The sequence below is a fragment of the Astatotilapia calliptera genome, chromosome 18 (assembly GCF_964374335.1).
Source record: "Astatotilapia calliptera chromosome 18, fAstCal68.1, whole genome shotgun sequence".
In the NCBI taxonomy this organism is placed as follows: Eukaryota; Metazoa; Chordata; class Actinopteri; order Cichliformes; family Cichlidae; genus Astatotilapia; species Astatotilapia calliptera.
The window spans coordinates 10,258,895-10,277,855 of NC_137439.1; the positions used below are offsets into that span (position 1 = coordinate 10,258,895).

General features: G+C 38.1%; 1 protein-coding gene and 1 non-coding gene across 6 annotated transcripts; one reads left to right on the forward strand and one right to left on the reverse strand.

Annotated features, from left to right (window-relative positions):
* The first annotated feature begins 935 nt into the window (after window positions 1–935).
* On the forward strand, window positions 936–18,738 carry apol1 (apolipoprotein L, 1). Of its 5 annotated transcripts, none has more exons than XM_026150167.2 (23): window positions 937–1,160; window positions 1,252–1,305; window positions 3,425–3,496; window positions 4,156–4,221; window positions 4,676–4,747; window positions 4,881–4,937; window positions 5,855–5,923; window positions 6,503–6,553; window positions 6,634–6,690; window positions 7,047–7,112; window positions 7,190–7,237; window positions 7,355–7,429; window positions 8,080–8,148; window positions 8,266–8,319; window positions 8,410–8,481; window positions 8,713–8,763; window positions 10,607–10,696; window positions 10,847–10,897; window positions 13,738–13,782; window positions 14,512–14,589; window positions 14,675–14,711; window positions 15,012–15,063; window positions 15,809–18,738. In XM_026150167.2, exons 1-23 carry the CDS (start codon window positions 1,158–1,160, stop codon window positions 16,812–16,814), a joined length of 2,295 nt encoding a protein of 764 aa, XP_026005952.2. In that variant the 5' UTR covers window positions 937–1,157; the 3' UTR covers window positions 16,815–18,738. The 5 variants fall into 5 exon arrangements, with proteins under 5 accessions (XP_026005953.2, XP_026005952.2, XP_080149299.1 ...); XM_080293174.1 differs by having other exon boundaries at window positions 1,132–1,149; XM_080293173.1 differs by lacking the exon at window positions 3,425–3,496.
* LOC113011434 (5S ribosomal RNA) lies at window positions 6,281–6,399 on the reverse strand. The gene has a single exon (XR_003270543.1). It is a non-coding gene; the product is annotated as a 5S ribosomal RNA (ribosomal RNA).
* Window positions 18,739–18,961: the final 223 nt, after the last annotated feature.

Genomic DNA, 18,961 nt, shown 5'->3' on the forward strand with positions numbered 1-18,961 from the left:
TTTGAAAAGTCTTTTATTTTGGAAGGCATAATCAGAATGACTTGATATTGATATGGTAACATCGTGAGGTTGTATACTGTTGACCTAAAGTGGAATTATCCTGTGGAAACAGCAAAATTCTTTTTAAGAACATTTTGAAATCGTTAAAAAAGTAGGTCGTATATATGCTCAATTTGAAAGGGCATTTATTTTGGAAGGCATAATCAGAATGACTTGATATTGATATGGTATCACTGTGGGGCTGTATACTGTTGATCTAAGGTGGAATTACCCTGTGGAAACAGGAATTTTCCATTTTAGAGCATTTTGAAATCACTGAAAGTTAGGTCAATTGTGGACAATTTGAAAAGGCTTTTACTTTGGAAGGCAAAATCAGAATGACTTGACATTGATATGGTATCACTGTGGGGCTGTATACTGTTGATCTAAGGTGGAATTACCCTGTGGAAACAAGAATTTTTCATTTTAGAGCATTTTGAATCGTTAGAAGATTAAGTCAATTATGGACAATTTCAAAGGGCCATTACTATGAAAGGCAAAATCAGACTGACTTGATATTGATATGGTATCACTGTAAAAAGACTGTGGTTGGAAAGTGTTGATATAAAGTTCAAATAGTATTTGGAAATACGACATTTGCTTTTAAGAGCATTATTAGGTTATTGAAAGAGTAGTTCAAAAATGAAGATTCACAGGGCTTTTACTTTGAAATCCAAAATAAGATGGCCTTGATAGTGACAGGGCACAATTAGGGTACAAGGCTGTGTCATGTAGATGTAACATTAGAGTTTCTAAAAAAAAAAAGAAGCCTAAATTATATGTTATTATGTTCTTAACATATCTGTTAATTCACTCGAAGTTGGCTTTTATTTTGAAATCCGGTTTCCACATCCATTCCCGTAATACTTTGAATACACAGGGAACGTAAAACAAACTGGAGGCTGGCTTGACTGCAAGTCTCGAATTGGAGGCTGGCTTGACACCAGTAATCCAGACCTGCGCAGCTCGCTGAGTGAAAACAACCGACAGTATCAACAAGCAGAGGACACAAAGTCCTTCTGAGGAGCGGGACTTTTATATTTATATCCGTTAACCTCTGACAACAAACGGGACAAGTTCACCTAAGGGAGACAGCAGTTCCCTGTAATTGTACGTTAATGGTACGGTGGCCGTTACACGTCTCGCCCTTTATGGTGAACGCCTTTATAAAAATAGCGTTGATACAGTAAATATGTAACCTGTCTGTTACAGGAGCGGTACGGTAACCTTGATTTGGACCTGGAGTGTGACGGAGGAGCTGTCTCTGTGAGTACAACTTTAGTTTGTTGACGTTTGTTTTGTTTCTTCCTGAAGTCAGCTCGGTAAGCATGTTCAACACTTTACTGACCTTTACCACAAACTGCGACCACAAACAGACGCATAAGTGTGCGGAGAGTTCACGTTGGCTCTTCACCGCAAAGTAACGCCTGCGAGGTTACTTTAAGGGTTTATTTTTAAGGGACTGTAACTTACTCGGGTTGATCGAAGGCGAAAATAACCCTCCGGGTCCCTCGTTAACTCTGCCTTTCACTGTTAAACTTCCATACTTTTAAGGTTTGTCCGTTAGGACAAACTCATAAAACTCATTAAAAATAGTGAGTAATGGTAAAAGAAAATCTGCTTAGGTTGCTCAAAGCTCATGATTTTTTTTTAATTCAAAAGTTTTCTCACTTTTTTACATGAGAGATTGTTAAGCACACCAACACCAAGACGCAGTAGTCTGCTATCAGTCTGCAACTGAACAGGGTCAAGTTGGCAATTGCATACAATCTGTTTCTGATAATTTAGATATAAACTATTTGTTGAAAATCATATCTTGCTACGTGGACATAAATTTGCATTTAACAGAAATTCACGTGAATTGTCGTATTTGTACACAGCAACCTTTCTGTTCTATGGGAATATGACCATAATACAACCAGTTGTCTGTCAGCCAAAATGAGCCCTCTTGTTCGTAGTATCCGCAGAGTACTATTTTAATATATTTAATAAAATATTGATGTTTGGTCTCCCTGCGTCAATACCATATCTCCATGCAAGATATCGTGATACTGTTCTAAATCAATTCTTTGCCCTGATCCTACAATTATGAGACGTTGGTTTAAATGTCCTCTAACATTACCCCAGTGAGTATGTACCATTCACTAAACTAGTGATGTTTAACTGAAAGAATAGCAGTCCAAATCTATGGTGACTATCACAAAAGGTGGCACTTGTATGATACATGATCCTGCGTCATGCCCAATAAAGCGAGTTTCTTACAACAGCTGACCTTGGAATAATATCCTCCCTCTGGAATAAATAACTGCCTGAATGTGTCACCAAGACGGCATGACTTGCCCAGAAGGACCTTGCCCCAACTAATCTACAAAGAGCACATTCACAATAATGAACAAACATGTTTTTTCTTTTTTCCTGTGACGCAGAAGAATATTTCCAGGCCTGCTGTTTTCTTCAGCCAGAACATTCGAGTAGATCCACTGGGCTCATATCCAGCACTATATTTGTTTTCGGACTCTAGCGTTTTATTGTGTAAAATAATGCCCATTTTCCTTATCGGACTTTTTCAAAACTCCAAGTTGGGGCAGTGACTGTGCATGTTCCCACGATTGGTTGAGATATAGTTGTAGTACATTCACATTCTAGTCTTTAATATACTAGCACATGTGTGTCCATAATATTTGATATAGATACATACAAATTACTTAATAAAGATTTTAAGTTAAAATAAATTAAACTTATAACAAAAACTGTTAGTAATTATTCATTCTTTTGTTTATTATTACTTTTTTCTTTCAAAATCAAAGCCTTCTTTATAGTATATTTGATTTTTGACGCTTTTATGGTTTTATGTGCTACTAGTGTAATGCACAACTTGGACAGTAGGAAGTTCTGTACTAAACAAAGTAGTTCAAAACACGGAAAATGAATAACTTTTCTCTGACATGTCACCTGTAATATACTGGAATAAATATTAAACAATCTGATTATGTCTGAGCTGCTCGGCAAATTTACCATGAGGCCCAAAGGAAGACTTTGCTTCACTTAAGTGGTCGGAAGCCAGAAGCATTGTGGTCCACTTTTAACTTGTACGTACACATGCTGTAAATACAAAAATCACTCATGATGTTTTCCAAGTCCAGACATGAAATCAGCTTCAATTCCAGATTTTAAATTCAAACATGAGATTGGAGTGAGATCTTTAAAATGTGTAAGTGCATTAGTAACAATTGCATTAGTTAAAATCTTTTCAGTTTTGAGTCCTGAGAGCAGAGCTGTAATCAGCGAGGCATTTTTTTAACTGCAGATTTACATCTTTTAATGGCAATGTTTCTTTGAGATGGATTTCAGTAAATGAATGTCTCTCTTTTTAATTTTCAATCAGCAAAAAGCCTCATTATTCAGTGGGATATTCAAAAAATCCTCCAAGTCTAAAGAACTGCTTCCATCTGCACAGGTAATGTTGCGGCTTTAATTATCCTTATTATGCTTTTTTGTTTATTTTATTAATTTTGTTGTCTTTTCAAAAGCTTGGATCGAGGACTGACTTCCAACAGATTGCAGCAATTAGCTGTAACTAATTTTAATTAATTAACTTGAAACAGTCAAATTTATGTATTTGTAATCAAATTTAAAGCAACTTTTTTTTTTTTTATAATTTACATACTTGTATCTCCAATTAATGATATATTTGTGGTTGTAATTATGCTGGAATGCTTAAAGGAATGCCTAAAATCTGCCAAAGAGGATCAGACATGACATTATACTACAAATGCAAATCCTGTCAAGTCAAAACCTTATGTTATGAATGTCCCAAACAAGTAATGAAAATTATCCCACAGGAATTTTCTCTAAACCAAAAGTAGTTCTTAAGTTTGTATACAGATGAAAAAAAAAGATTAAGCCCTAACAGTAAGTTTGGATAATCAGTACCACATGCATTGATAAAAGTAATATTTTCCTGTTTGTTTCCTCTTTTGCTTCAGGTTTTGTTTTGTTTTGTTGGTCATGTTTTTAAATATTTATAAGATAACAGGGAATAACAGTTTTCTGCCTTTGTGGCTTTAATTTCCTTAGTTTCCTATAACCAAAAACACCTTTTTTTTGTTTTTGCAGGCTGCCTTGACATTACAAAATCCTGAACTGTCTGCCAGCAATGACAGTTTAACCAGCAAGTCAAAGGTAAATTTGCTCTCTTTCTGTGATATACATATTTTTTAATTCAAATTTTGCTTGTATTTTAACATAAGCATAGAAATGATGATGTGCAGAATTTATAGCAATTGCTAGTTTTCAATCCTGTCCCTATTTAACTATCTGCAGATCTTATATATGTATAAACTATAACTACAAAACTCCACTAAATGCTTGTAACTGGGGAAAATCTTCAAAGCTACAATGCAACAGAGTAAAAAAAAATACATTATTTAAAAATAATTGCAATGTGGTTCATTAAAATAGCTGCTGCTATGATTTGCTTTTAGCCAATCATTAAGCTGGACTGTTAAATATTTAATACCTATAAATGATTTGGTTTTAGTTGGACTTCACAGAGAAAAACAAAATTCATGTAATCGCTGTGGATTTCCTACCTAGTGTTATGTTTTGAAATTCTTTTCTGTACATTTCTCTTCAGGATAAATCAGGTGAGCTGGGTGGATTACGGAAACTATCTCCCAAACCAAGACATGTGCGGAGGCCTTCGCAGGTTAAACACAATCTTTTATTACGTGTCCTCCACTCACTGGAGGTTCATGCAGGAAATGCTACTAATGACTAACTGGCTAAACTGTGTATTATTATGTTATTTGTTATTTACTGTGCATTCTTGTGTGCTTCAGGATCTAAAGGCCATCTCAGCCAGTAATGACAATCTGTCTGAGGACACCAATGCAAAGGTAGGTCTAATCAGCAAACAGCAATTTGAGATTCTCTTTTAAAGTTACCATTTATGTCTTAACAAAACTACATAACATCGACAAGAGGTCCATGCTAACATCAAAAGGCATTAGTCAAAATCTCTACAACATAAGAAATGCAACAAAGAAATACATCTTAATAAAAATGGTAATATTATCATTTAAATAACAGTATAGGGAATGACAATGCCTCCTTCTACTGACTACTTCTCCAGTTAACTAACCGCCTCTGTCGCTTGTTATTAAAAGTGCATTTACCACTTCATAATACAAAAAAGTACCCAAACTGAATGAATGAATTTATTTGATTGAATCTTAATGGTAACTTCAAACACCAAAGGAAAAAAGGGGACCTGATAAATGTCACTTCAAGCACAGATAAATATACTGGGCAAAAGCATGTTTTTCAGAGATTTATGAAATGGTTATCTGTTAAAACCTTTATGTGTGATTTTTCTAGTATCATCCCCTGGAAAATCCAAATGTGCTTTATTAGTGACTTACAATACGTTGGTGATTTTGAGCTACAGTAGCAATGTGCCTAAGTGGACAGGTTTTTGTTGTGTGTGTTTGTACGAGAGGGAAAAACCTGCATCAGCTATCTGGAAAAAGTGCTGGCAAATGTTTGGGGCACTGAACCCTCCCTGTCCATGTGACTGATGCGCCAGTTTAAACAAAGGAACTGCTACTTTATTCATTTAAAACTAAAAAAGGTGTTTTTATACATCTCTTTATGTATCTTTGCACATCTCTTTTTGTTACTTTTAGGAGTCAGGTGGATGACAAGTAGAATTTTAATTTTTTTTTTAAAAAAGGACTCCAAAATGGACTCCTCTTAGTTTCACCCGTGTTGAAATACATATCAAGTGGTCAAAAGGTTTTGTTTCTCTTGTTAGGAGGATTTGTCCACAACCGTTAAGATCTTAGGCAGCAACGACAATCTGCCAGTGAACAGCAACACTAAGGTGAGTTTTTTAAAAGCTGCTTCCTCCATCTGCAGCAACTAGTTTTAAAGTTCGCTTTCACCCTATAAGCAGCTAGAAATAAAAATAGTGATGGTAAATGGACTGATTCTTATATAGAGCTTTTCTACTCTCCCAGAGTACCACATTCACCCAATCACACAATTCTCACAAGCACTTTCTGTATACATAGTGCTTTCTAAGTACATTCACACTCCGATGGATGCATCAGAGAGGAACTTGGGGTTAGTATCTTGCCCAAGGATACTTGACATGCAAACTGGAGGAGCTAGGGATCGAACCACCAACCTTCCGATCAGTAGATGACCTACTCCACCTCCTGAGCTACAGCCACCCCAAAGCTCACAGCACCTGGTATTCCCAGGCGGTCTCCCATTCAAGTACTAACCAAGCCCAACCCTGCTTAGCTTCCGAGATCAGACGAGATCGGGCGTGCTCAGGGTGGTATGGCCGTAAGCCATACCACGCCGTGATCCTTCCGAGTGATTCTTGTTAAGGTAGCGCACAGCGTCAAATCCTTGCCAAACACCAATTTTAATGTGATTTGATTTTTTTCTTTAGGAGACAGGTGGGATGTTTAGCAGTATGTTTAAAAAATCCCCACACCCTCAGGTAAGAGATTAATAACAATGTTACAGTCCATTTTCTGGACTATTATGAGTATTGTAGTTGATGTTTTTTCTGACCTTCAGGAGGATTCTGCTGCACCAGATGATCTCTCTGGCAGCAATGACAAGAACCACCCAAAGGTAAGTTGTTTTTTTCCCCTGTTTGAAAAAACCAAAACCAAACAAAAGTCAGCTATCAAAAGTAAATAAGGTAACACAAGTGTCATTAATTGTCACTAAAGTCATGTTTAAGACTATATATAGTCGACCCCCAAATGCTCTTTTTTTATGCCAGACACAAAGTATGGCATAAAAAAAAAGATTGATCACTTTTGTTTTATTTTCAAAAGTGATTTGGTGATTTGTTGCAGGGCTCAAATGTAAGGACATTGCTTGTATGACTTTAACAATGAATCTTTTTGATACTGGGTTGTTTTGGAGTTAACACTGCTGTTTTTGTCTGACTGACTTTTTTGTTTGATTACCCTTTTGTTAAGGATGATTTGTCTGTCGATGATGAACTCCTTGCTGGTAATGACAGTGCCGTGGAGAAGTCTTCAAAAGTAAGTGATAAGGTTACTGTTACAATATACAGGAAATACGATCAGTTTCTAACCTTAACTGCTCTGAATTCTGTCAGGGTGGCGTTGCAAAGGTCTTGAGGAGTCCCTTCACCTCCTCCTCTCAGGTTATTTCCTTTTTCAGTAATATCACGTAATATCGCGTCCTCTACCTGCCTGTGCGATGCACATGTGATTATGCTTTCTGGTTTGTGATATACGGTACATACTTTGTATGTTACCAGGATAAGGAAAAGACTGACCACTCAGGAGACTCACAGGAGAACAGTTCTGCCACAGGGAAGCCCAAAACCAAGGAGGTTGGTTGTTTCACCAAGCTGAATTTCAGCTCTCTTTAAAGGAGATTTTGCCTCACAGTGATTGATGATATTGATGACCCGTGCTTAATCAGAGGATGCACGAATATAACAGTGTTTTAATTTTTTTGAAGAAAGAAAAACAACAGTTTGGCTTGATGATTTACTCTAAATGGTAGCTGTTTTTGTTTTACCTCATAATGGTTTCAGTCAAATGATGAAGAGCACGCTCTGCAGTGATAAACAAGTGAGAGGTCGCTTAAAATATATGAGGGACGGAGAGAGCGAATGCCTCAAAAGCATTTTAAAAATGATTATTGAAGACATCCAAGGACACTTAACAATAGAATAAAACGCATAATAGAGATGACAAAATGAAGAACAATAAAAACAAAAGAACAAGATCAAATTAACAAACAGTGGGTTCACAGTGAACAGATGGGTTTTGAGTTGAGATTTAAACTGGGAGAGAGAACCAATGTTTCTTACATCTGAGGGTAGAGAGTTCCACAGCTTGGGAGCAGAGCAGCCAAAAGTTCTGCTTCCCATGGTGCTGACGTGGAAAGAAGCCACAGCAAATTGGATAGCAGAAGAAGATCGAAGTGAGCGGGGTATTGTGACATTAACTCAATCAAAATTGGCATCATCCACAGGAGAAAAGCTCCAACAACGATGACGAGAAGAAAGTGGACCATGGAGATAACCAGCCCACTCAAAAACAGGTTTGTGTTAATGTTTGGGTCTTCTTCTTCTTCTAAACCCAACTTTTGACTGAATGAACAGGAAGCAGGATCTTCTTCTTCTTCTTCATTTAAAATTCTGTTTTACCTCATATTCAGAATAAACTGGCTGGGGGAATGACAAAGCTGAATCCATTTCGATATGCAAACAAAGTAAGGATGCTCTTGATTATCCCTTGGGGGGAAAAAATCTGAGGATTGTACAGCCACATTCATCCGTTGATTTCTGTCTGTTCTGTACAGAATGAAAAGGAGGCAGGCTCAATAGAAGAAGATTTAACTGTCAGCAACAAGAAGTCATCAGGCCATAAGCAGGTACGGCTATAGATATTTTTCCCTGTTTAAAGTACATTTGTTTGACATTTCTCAGTTTATTTAATTCAAGTTACGTTTGACAGACACTGAGGGGAAGTCTTATTTAGTAGGAAGCTTGCTGCTTCCTGTTCATTCAGTTAAAAGTTGGGTTTAGTTTCACCACCATTGAAAGTCTTTAAAGCACTACTTTAAACCCTTATCGTTTAGAAAACTGTTGTGGTTTAATTTCAGGAGCTGAACAGAATAATTGGACACAGTCGACAAGAACAGAACAACCAACAGGTATTAACATTTTCATACAGTACAACGATTAGACTCTAAAAAAGGGTTTAATGTTATTTTAGACAAGTATTGATTATCAACTGATTATCAGAAGTTGACTATGACGGCTGGTTCTTTCTGACCGCCGCTACAAAAAAATATGAAAAACTTAGATGAAATTAGTCAGAAATGTCTTTATTCTTCTCTCCTGGATAAGCGGAAGAAAATGGATGGATGGATGGACGGACGTCTTTATTCTTGTGAAGAATTGAAGTTTCTCCTTACATTTCATTTTAGCATGTGAGCAAACCTGTGGGATCAGATATAACTGATCAAATGTTTGCCTAACCTGATTCATAATATCATTATCTGCTACTTCAGTACGTTCCTGCACAATACAAAAAAACCATTGCAATTAACTGATTAGTTTAATTTGCGGCAGAGACCATCAGGTAAAGAAGGTGTAAAAGGAGATGAATCTGCTGTAGCCAAAGATGGCGATGATGAGAAGAACCCTCCGAAGGGCAAAATGTTACGTTTGTCTTGTCATCATTGTGGGTCAGACTAGACCCTCTGCATATGCCAGTTTTTTGGGTTTTCAAAATAATACATATCTATATAGATGGACCGATCTCAATAGAATGACTTCCGTGAGCCTGTGGTTGTTGTTGTTTTTTGTTTTTATACTGTGTGGTATAAAAGAGCCGATGAAAACAAACCTGAATTATTTGTGGTGGCTAATCCTAACTTTTCAAGTTCTTGCTTCCTTCTTATCGAGTGTTTCATGTCTTCATGTTTTAACCCCTTCACTACCTTGTCGTATGCTCATACTAATACTGTTTCATTGCCTGCTCATGTTATACCAGATGTGTCATGTCAATCATTTATCAAATTTAATAAAAGCAACTTAATTACTTTTTCACCTTTCCACCTAAAACAAAGTCGCCTGTGGCAGAATTTACAACAGTAGCAATATTGAAACATTTGAAAATACATAAAATGAGTAAGAAAAACAACAGCATGCGCAGACGCGTTGCTATGACAACAAGCAGGCAAACAAGAACGGTGTCCCAATTCCTAGGCCGCATCCTTCGAAGGACCCGACATTTGCGGTCTACGTGGGCTGGAGTAGAGTAATATTAAAACAAAGTAGCTGCTGCCATTGTTGGAAACTGGGATAGGTTGGGCCCAACCTATCCCAAACTGAATTCTGGGATAGGTTGGGCCACGAAGGATACTATAGACCCATCCTTCAAATCCGGGGAAATGAAGGACACAGCCGCATTTGGAGCAGCCTTTGAATTGGGACAGCCTTCATTACGTCGCTGTAACATAAATGGCCTTCAGTTGCAGCCTCTGATGGATGCGGCCTAGTAATTGAGACACAGCTAAGGCGCTACTGGGTTGTAATGGAAAACCAGTCAGAGTCGAACCCAGTAGGTACTAATGGAAAAGGGGCTATAGTGTTGGGACAAAAAACCCTGGAGGCACCTCTCAGCCCCTCCTTTATTTTAAGCCTTGGTGGGGGGGACCTCTAAAAAGATGCACTTTAAGTTTCCAACTCAGGAGTCATGACTTTATTCAGATATTATACTTTATTTGCATATATCCAAACTGCTTGATAGTTTGGATAGATTATTTTTTTATAGGATAAAATGATTTGACCTTTTTATTTGTGTTTTCTTTTTAGACTAAAGACAAGAAAACAAAGAAACACATGGCACATATCTATTTTTATATCTATACTCATCAGTGGAGAAATAGAAAGGTCTGGGGTTGTGACTAACAAAAACCAGGACGTGTTGATTATTATTTCATGCTCATGTTGACCTTTTTATTGTTTTGTTTTTCTTATTTACTTCAGGCTGCATCGGATGATGTGGGGCTGAATGCAGATGAGGAATCTGCATCCAAGGAGGAAAAGAATAAAGAAGAGGTTAAGGAAAAAATGGAGGTCGTTAAGCTACATTCCTTCTGTTCATGAACAACTTTTTTTTAAGTTGGCACAAACATTTATTCATTTTACTGCAGGAGTATTTCAGTGTTTGACCTTTACAATAATTCTGAGATCTTTTTATGTTTTTATTTTATTTTTTTCTTTTAGACCAACGTCAAGAAAAAAAAGAGGCACAACCCGTTCATGCCTGATGTAAAGGTAACATTCAAACATGCAACATGTACAAACCGTTCTCTTCCATTTTGGTTTACACAACACAACCGAAGCTTTCCCCGACATTCTCATAAAAATAATCAGTCAGTTTTTGTTGGATTTTCTTTTTTTGGGGGGGCGGGGTCATCACAAGAATGGCTCTGTACCTTTTGTGGAGCTGACACTGAGCTGGAGAAACCAAAATTTGAGCAGACAGATCCAACCTGACATCATGCTACATGCCACTTTTACGAAACGCGTATCCACCCATTTATTCTGTGCTAATTATCATTAGAGAAGTCTAATGATCAGAATGGCAATCCTCCTGGCACTTAACAGCGAATACTATATTGCTCTGTGTTGAGGGACGCAATCTTTGGGGTGGATCACTTTTTGGCGCAGCATGTTTTGGTGTTTAACCCTGTCATGCATGAAGTATGACAACCTCAATCAGGATTTTTTTCTTAAGTATTTTTATTCATCTTTAGGCATGAGAAAAGATTTTCGAACTTCATTTTTTTAAACATGTACTTTTCAAAGAGTTTTTTACGTGTCCACTTAGGTGGACGATAGGAATAGTAATTAGTTAGATTACTCGTTACTGAAAAAAGTAACGCCATTACTTGTAACGCCGTTATTCCCATCACTGGTCCTGTCACATTAACACCTTGGTTAAGAAAGCCCGCCAGCGTCTCTTCTTCCTCACAAGACTTAGAGACTTCCATCTGCCACTGAGGGTGCTTAAAACCTATTAATCCTGCACCATTGAGAGCGTCCTGACGGGAAACATCTGCACCTGGTTTAGGAACAGCACCAAGCAGGACAGACGAGATCTGCAATGAATGGTGCATTCGGCCAAACGCATCATTCGATCAGAGCTTCCTGACCTGCTGTCCATCTACACCAAGCCGTGCAAGACCAAAGCCAGGAAGATTTTGATGGACCTCTCCCATCCCAACAATGGACTCTGCTCACTGTTGAGTTCTGGGAAGCGCTTCCGCTCCTTTAAGGCCAAAACAGAGAGAATGAGCAGGAGCTTCTTCTCCCAGGCTATTCGGGTACCGAACCAGGTGTAGGACTGAACTCTTTCACACACATCTCATCTCCACACGCACTCTGGTTTTTCCTTTTGCACACTTCTTACAATTTATAATTTCCTTTTATTTTATGACACCAAGTTTGTGCTCCAGTGGTTGCTGTGATTGCAGCCATTCCCCAACTCTCTGTGAATGATACTCATGGCCATTGCTCAATGGTCTTTGATCAATGATCAATGATTGGTGGTTGTTGATCAATGGTCATGACAATTTGCATATTAATGATCAAGGAACTGTCCTCACAGCCCATTGTTCATTCAGTGGGCTAGTTGCAGTCATTGTGCAAATGTACTGTTTATAAGGTTGGGGAAACCTGCAGTCAGTTGAGACTGAAGAAGTCACTTGGATGAGTAACGAAACGTTTCTCCCACTGAAAGAGCTACCTTTTGAGATTTACTTAAATAGATAATTGAGCATGCATCAAGATGGCTGAAAATATGCTTGACTTTGTGCCAGGGACTGACTGTTCTCAGCTCTCCCAAAGATCTAAATGGCTGTAACAACAGACCTGAAACCATATACTGCCAAGAATTCCACAGGTTCCCGAGACGAACCCAGCCATAAACTTTCTCCAGGTCTACAAAGCACATATAGACTCTAAGTCAAACTCCCACAATCCCTCTAGAAGTTGTCCGATAGTAAAGATCTGGTCTACTGTTCCATGTCCAGGACAGAATAAGCATTCCTCCTCCTAAATCCAAGGTTTGGCAGTTAGCCTGTGTAGCATTCTGACATCAACTGTCCTATGGTGGATGAACAGTGTGATACCCCAATAAATAGACCATACCCTCCAAACCCCTTTTTGAAAACCACAACAGCACTGTGACACAAAATTAAAGAAGCATGTCAACCAAGACAGCCCTACATTGTCCAGAGCAGGGGTCTCCAACTCCAGTCCTGGAGAGCTACTGTCCTGCAGCTTTTAGATGCATCCTTGTTCCAATAAACCTGAATCAAATGAATGGCTTGTTACCAGGCTATTGCCAAACTTGATGGCATGCTGAAGAGGTAATGCGACCATTTTCAACCGTGTTGGAGTAGGGATACATCTGAAAGCTGCAGGACAATAGCTGGGCTACTCCAGTAGGATTGGAGTTGGAGATGCCTGGTCCAGAGCCTGTATCTGGTGGCCGATCAGGGAGCTTTTCAACTACCCCAGTGACCTCTGCTATTAACAAATGGTGAAGCTTCCCCCAAGCTTTCAATCTTGCATGAGCTTTGAATGGCATAAAAATTACCCAAAGACCGAAATAGAACAGTGTAACTTGGCTCTAACTACGATGTCTCCAAAATTGCTTCTCCCTTAAAATCTTGAGCACTGAACTCTGTTTGAGCTCATAAAGAATTTTGATTAAGGTGGTAAAAAGACCTTCTGATATACTGTTACACAAACAGAATTTGTTTATTTATTTATTTGAGAAATGAATAAACAAACTAGCTCCAAATTTCTCTGTGGTTCTTAAGCAAAGCAGTATTTCTGTGTTGTTTTGGCAGGTAAGCTTACATAAATGAATTACATGGCCTGCCTTTTTGAGCAATTCACTGACCCAGTCTTAAACCTGAATACCAAAGAAAGTGAAAAGGAAGAAATTGTATGTTTTTTCCTTCTTCAGCTATTTTTTTCCTTGAAGAAAAATTACTTATTTAAATTATTTATTTATTTTATGTCTAAGATCATAAAACATTCAGATAAGTCCTGTGTTGGTATTACAAACGATTGAACTGTGTGTCTGTGTTTGTTTATTTCAGGCCAAAGTGATACAGAGACGTGCACAAGAAACAGCCCAAGCAGAGGTAGACAATATAATCAAAATAATATATCAAGAAACTTTCTTTTTCTTTCCTTCTCCCTCTCACCCCTCGCACATCAAACTTTAAAACCAAAAGTAACTTTTAACCTCTTTTGTTTTGTTTTTTTATCTCAGAGTCTCACTGTATTTGCCCACATTTTGCTGGTTTAACCACTGTTGTTCAGGACTTACAAATTACCATTACAAAAAGCCTGTTTTTGTCACCTAATGCCTCCTTCCACTCTGAAAACAAAGACTTACAGTCTTTGCAGAACTTGTCTCTAGAGTGTTTGCTCACCTTCCAACAGACTCAGTTGTGGTCTACATGTTTTTCCCCTTTCCAGTGCTGACATGAAACCCACACACAACAGCCGCACAGTGTTTGTGCATGTCTATGCCATGGATGATGAGACGAGATTAGGCTACAATATGCCCAGACGTCTTTCTCTGCTTCCTTTTTCCCCTGTTGAGTCCTTTAACTTCTGCAAAAACAGCAGAAATAAGTCACTATTCCCAGAATCCCTTTCACCAAAACTTCCTCCTCTTTAGATGCGCAACAGCCATGTAAAAAATGAAACTGACCAAATGTGTTGCATGATAATGTCATTCATGCTCAAGTACTGTGTATTTTTTTTTCAGTTTCACTGCAGACACAATCTTTTGTTGAAGTAATTATGATTAAAATGGTGGTTTTGATATGTAATTTTATTATTTACTATTTCTTTCATCTCAGAGTGAAGGTGCGAACAGGTCTGTGTTTGACCAGCTAGAGGACTACCGTATTGGCACTGCCTCAGCTGAACATAGTAATGTAGGTTTTTGACATTTTAATGCAGTCTTCAGTCATTATTTGGAAAGCAAAAATAACAAACATGGAACCTAATGATGTCTTTCAGGATGTGGATCTTATGGAATGGTGGGAAACTGTGGAGCGTAAGTTGAAAATGAAATGGGGGGTTTTTTTTTTTGGTTTTTTTTTAAGTAATTCTTATCCCTCAGCATTAGAAACTAACTTCACTCATGTTCTTGTGGTGAAATGGAACCAAATTCTTTCAGCCAGATGTTAAAATCAGGTAGAAGGCCTTTTTTTTTTTTTTTTTTTTTAAGAGTTGATGCTGTTATCGCAGCAGATTAATATCATGCATGAGTGTAATAGTTTTGCATTTACATACTTTTGGGCTGCTAAGATGCACAAAACGATGATAAATCATTCTTTTGTCATTTTTTTTTCAGAATGGAAAGACCCACCTCAACATAAAGACATGACAGAAAAAGAAGAGGCCAAGTAAGCTTTAATATGCTTTAATATAGGTGTTTATGTTTCATTAAATGCTGTTTTTGGTCTTTCAGGGGTCCGTTCTGCTGTACTTATTTTTACAATATAATATAATAAATGCATCAATTTAGGGAGGCAGCACATTAAAATGTCTTTGCTGTGTCTCTTAAGAAGATGGTAGCATTTTATGTTGATTTCCTTATTAACCATTAAATCGAGGCTGCTAATTCCTTGTCGCCTGCTATCTTTGCCAGAAGGTTTAGTCTGCTCTGATGGCTAAGATTCAAGAATTGAATATAAAATATTGCTTTGGTATCTTCCTTTGTTGCCATATTGTTATCATATTGTGATGTGAATAAAATGTAAAAGGTTATTCTGGAGCTGCTCAAATATTGCTATGCCCACCGTTGGACAACACAAAATTTATAATATATCTGCATCATAAACATCCACCATGGAGAACTGAAGAAGCTCATACCCCGAAACAACAACACTTAACTTTTCTCCTGAGGAAGGATAATCAATAATCAATTCCAATGAAAACAGTGGTGTGAATAATCTTTAAAAAAAGGTTTGTTTTGTCATGCTTTGAGAAACAAGATATTCTGCTTTCCTCAAAATCACTAGTTAAATAAATATCAAATATATATTTTGGTTAATTAACACTTATTCTGTTGGTGTAAATGAGACAAAATGGCCTTTTTGATGGAGTTACTTATAAAATGTATAATAGGACTCAAATTTCTTTTCTCAGGGCCTTTGCTTTGACCGCTGAGAAGCTGCAGAAGGGCATCAGAGTCTTCAACAAACTGTTCACGGACCGGGCAGAGAGCCTCTGGCAGCATGTCATCGACCTCAACGGCATCGCTGATGGGCTCGACAAGTTCAGCAAGAACACAAAGATCGCTCAAATCACAGGCGGCTCCACCAGCGCCGTTGGGGGCGTCGCCACTGTTGCTGGCCTCGCCCTGGCTCCCTTCACCATGGGAACTTCCTTGATTGTGACTGCAGTGGGACTGGGCATTGCTGCGGCAGGCGGTCTGACATCAGCAGGTGCTGGCATCTCCAACCAGGTCAACAACACCATGGACCGCAAGAAGGTGGAGAAGATCGTGCAGGACTACCAGGAGAAGATGGAAGACATCAACAAGTGCCTGACGTTCATCAAACAGGGTATTGAGAACCTGCGCAGGTTCGATCTGATCAAGATGAAGAATAGCGCATACAATCAGGACTTTCCTTCACTTACTAGCAAATTCTATGAAGATGGCGCCATGGCAGGAAAGGCAATCCTTGTCAATGCCAATGAGATCATGCGTTTTGTCCAGTTTGCCCATGTAGCAGGTAGCACCGCAGCCAGAGCAGTCCAGATTGCTAGTATGGCAACCGGTGTGCTTACTGGACTCTTTGTAGTTATGGATATCTACTTTGTGTCCAAAGACTCAAAAGAACTCAAGAAAGGGGCAAAATCAGAGTTTGCTGCCAAAATCAGGGAGGTGGCGCAACAGCTGCACGATGGTCTGGTGGAGCTGAACTCAATACATCAAGAGCTGCAGTTCAACTCACCAGAAAAAGACTCTGAGAAGACCACCAAAGATCTGGACAGTGAAAAAAAAGAGAAAGACAACAAAGAAAAGAAGGAGAAGGATGGAAAAGATTTGAACAGTGAAAAGAAGGACAATGACAGCTCAGACGAAGATGAAATCGACCGCATTAAAAAAGCCATCAAAAAGGACCTTGAGAACAGAGAATATGTTTGACACATAACTAGGAAGTTCTTTCAGCTTTGCTTCCTAGTTAAGGGTTAAAGGAAAACTCAGTCCGATTCCCAAAAGACAAGCAAATGTTTTGTATTTTACTATCTATGAGGTGGTTGGTGCCAGATTTTTTTTTAAGTAAAATTGCAATCAGGCGTATTTTAATTGTCCAAAAGGAGCCCTTAAAGGTTAAAATATTAAGTTAAATATCTAAACCTGAAATAAAGGATCCGACTTCTTTAAAGATGCATTTGCCTTGATGATATTGGTGTGTTTCAGATAACATCAAGAATGGCTGATTAGTTTTGTATATTTTAATGAAAAGAGCAAATTTAAAAAAAGGTAACTGGATTTTGTACTGCTGCAGCAGCTGTTTGGAAACCCTAGTTTGGACTTTGCTTAAGTTTATAGCTTGTTTCCATCTAGTGGGTCATTCCATAAAAAATGGCTGCCCCATTTACCTTCAGGAATGACTTAGCTGCTCGCAGTGTTTTAAAACAGTCGAACCTCTGTAGAGCTAGAAGCTACTGAGCGTGTACACAGGGACTTACAATCTATAACATGACTTCCAAAGAGAACAATTTTAGAGGTTGTGGTGTTATATTAACTGCCTTTTGTAAATGTGTTGCAGTTACCGTATTTTTCGGACTATAAGGCGCACTTAAAATCCTTTAATTTTCTCAAAAATGCGCCTTATAATCTGGTGCGCCTTATGTATGAATTCTGGTTGATCTTACTGATCTCGAACCGAATTTATGTGGTACACGACGCTCAAAAATGTGTCAAGAAATGTTTTGGTACGACTTTGCTAAGCTACAAAGCCCCACCGCTTGATGGATTGTCGGAGCATTATGGCTACCGTAGTCAGGAGCCTCGCGGAGTGATACGTACTGTGCTTCAACATAATATTGCCGTATTGTGTGTGTGTGTGTGTGTGTGTGTATAAGGATTTCAAACTCAAGGCTACCAGTCACGCAGTACAACATGGGAATAGAGCAGCTGCAAGAGAATTCAACATTAATGAATCAATAGTAGGGAAGTGGAGGAAGCAAGAAGAATGAGTTGAGTAAAGTTTGACTTATCTGACTGTTTTGTTTGCTTAATGCGCCTTATAATCCGCTCTGCCTTATGGTCCAAAAAATACGGTATACATATATTAAGAAATGCATTTCCTTCAGTTGGTATTATGGAGTTTAGCACTGATGGAAAACTTTTATTTTAATTTTCTATTTAGCTTTTTGTTGTTGTTGTATTTTGTTTTCCTTCCCAGTATACATAATTGGTAAATAATATATTTCAAATCATGTTTTCATGCAAAACTATATTAACATTAACATAGTTTAGATAGTTAATTAGCAGGTAATTTTATTTGGTTGTCAGTAAACTTCAAGGTTTTAACCAAGCTAAGTTTGAACTTATTAACAGTTGTCCACTTAAACAGTATCAGAAAAGGACTAATCTGAATTAAACTAATTGGTTTGTAGTCATGTTTCCTCTCAGATGATTTCATTTTGTCCAGGAGTAAAACAAACATGAGGGTAAAAACCAAAGTCTGAGTTGCTTTTTCCGGAGAAGATTTGTTTTTATTATCTTTATTATTTCAGGGTTGAGGGTTAATTAGCTGTCTGCACTGGAAGCTCTGATGGTAAAAGCTCTGTGGGCTGTTTTATAACCGTTAAATAAATGTATATTTTCTGTGCTGGGTGAAGTTGATCGTTTAGTGATGCCTTCTTTGTGCAATATTCTGTTCAATATATGTCCATCCATCCATTTGCTTCCGCTTATCCTTTCTAGGGTCGTGGGGGCGCTGGAGCCTATCCCAGCTGTCTTGGGCGAGAGGCAGGGTACACTCTGGACAGGTCGCCAGTCTGTCAACAATGGCAATGATTATTCTGTTACCTTCAAATAAATTGTTACTTGATGTTTATGCTTTTTGTAATTAATCACAGATTTGTCATGGCTGCAACACACACACACACACACACACAGACACAGACACAGAGGGAGAGCAGATAAATCCATCCCTTAGGTCCTGTGTCAAGTCTTTACTGGATTTTTTTAAAAACTAATTATTGACTTTTAATTACTTCCAAAACATATTTTCTGGTGGCTGTTTTAAATCTAGAAAGTTACCTTTAATTTAATTAAAT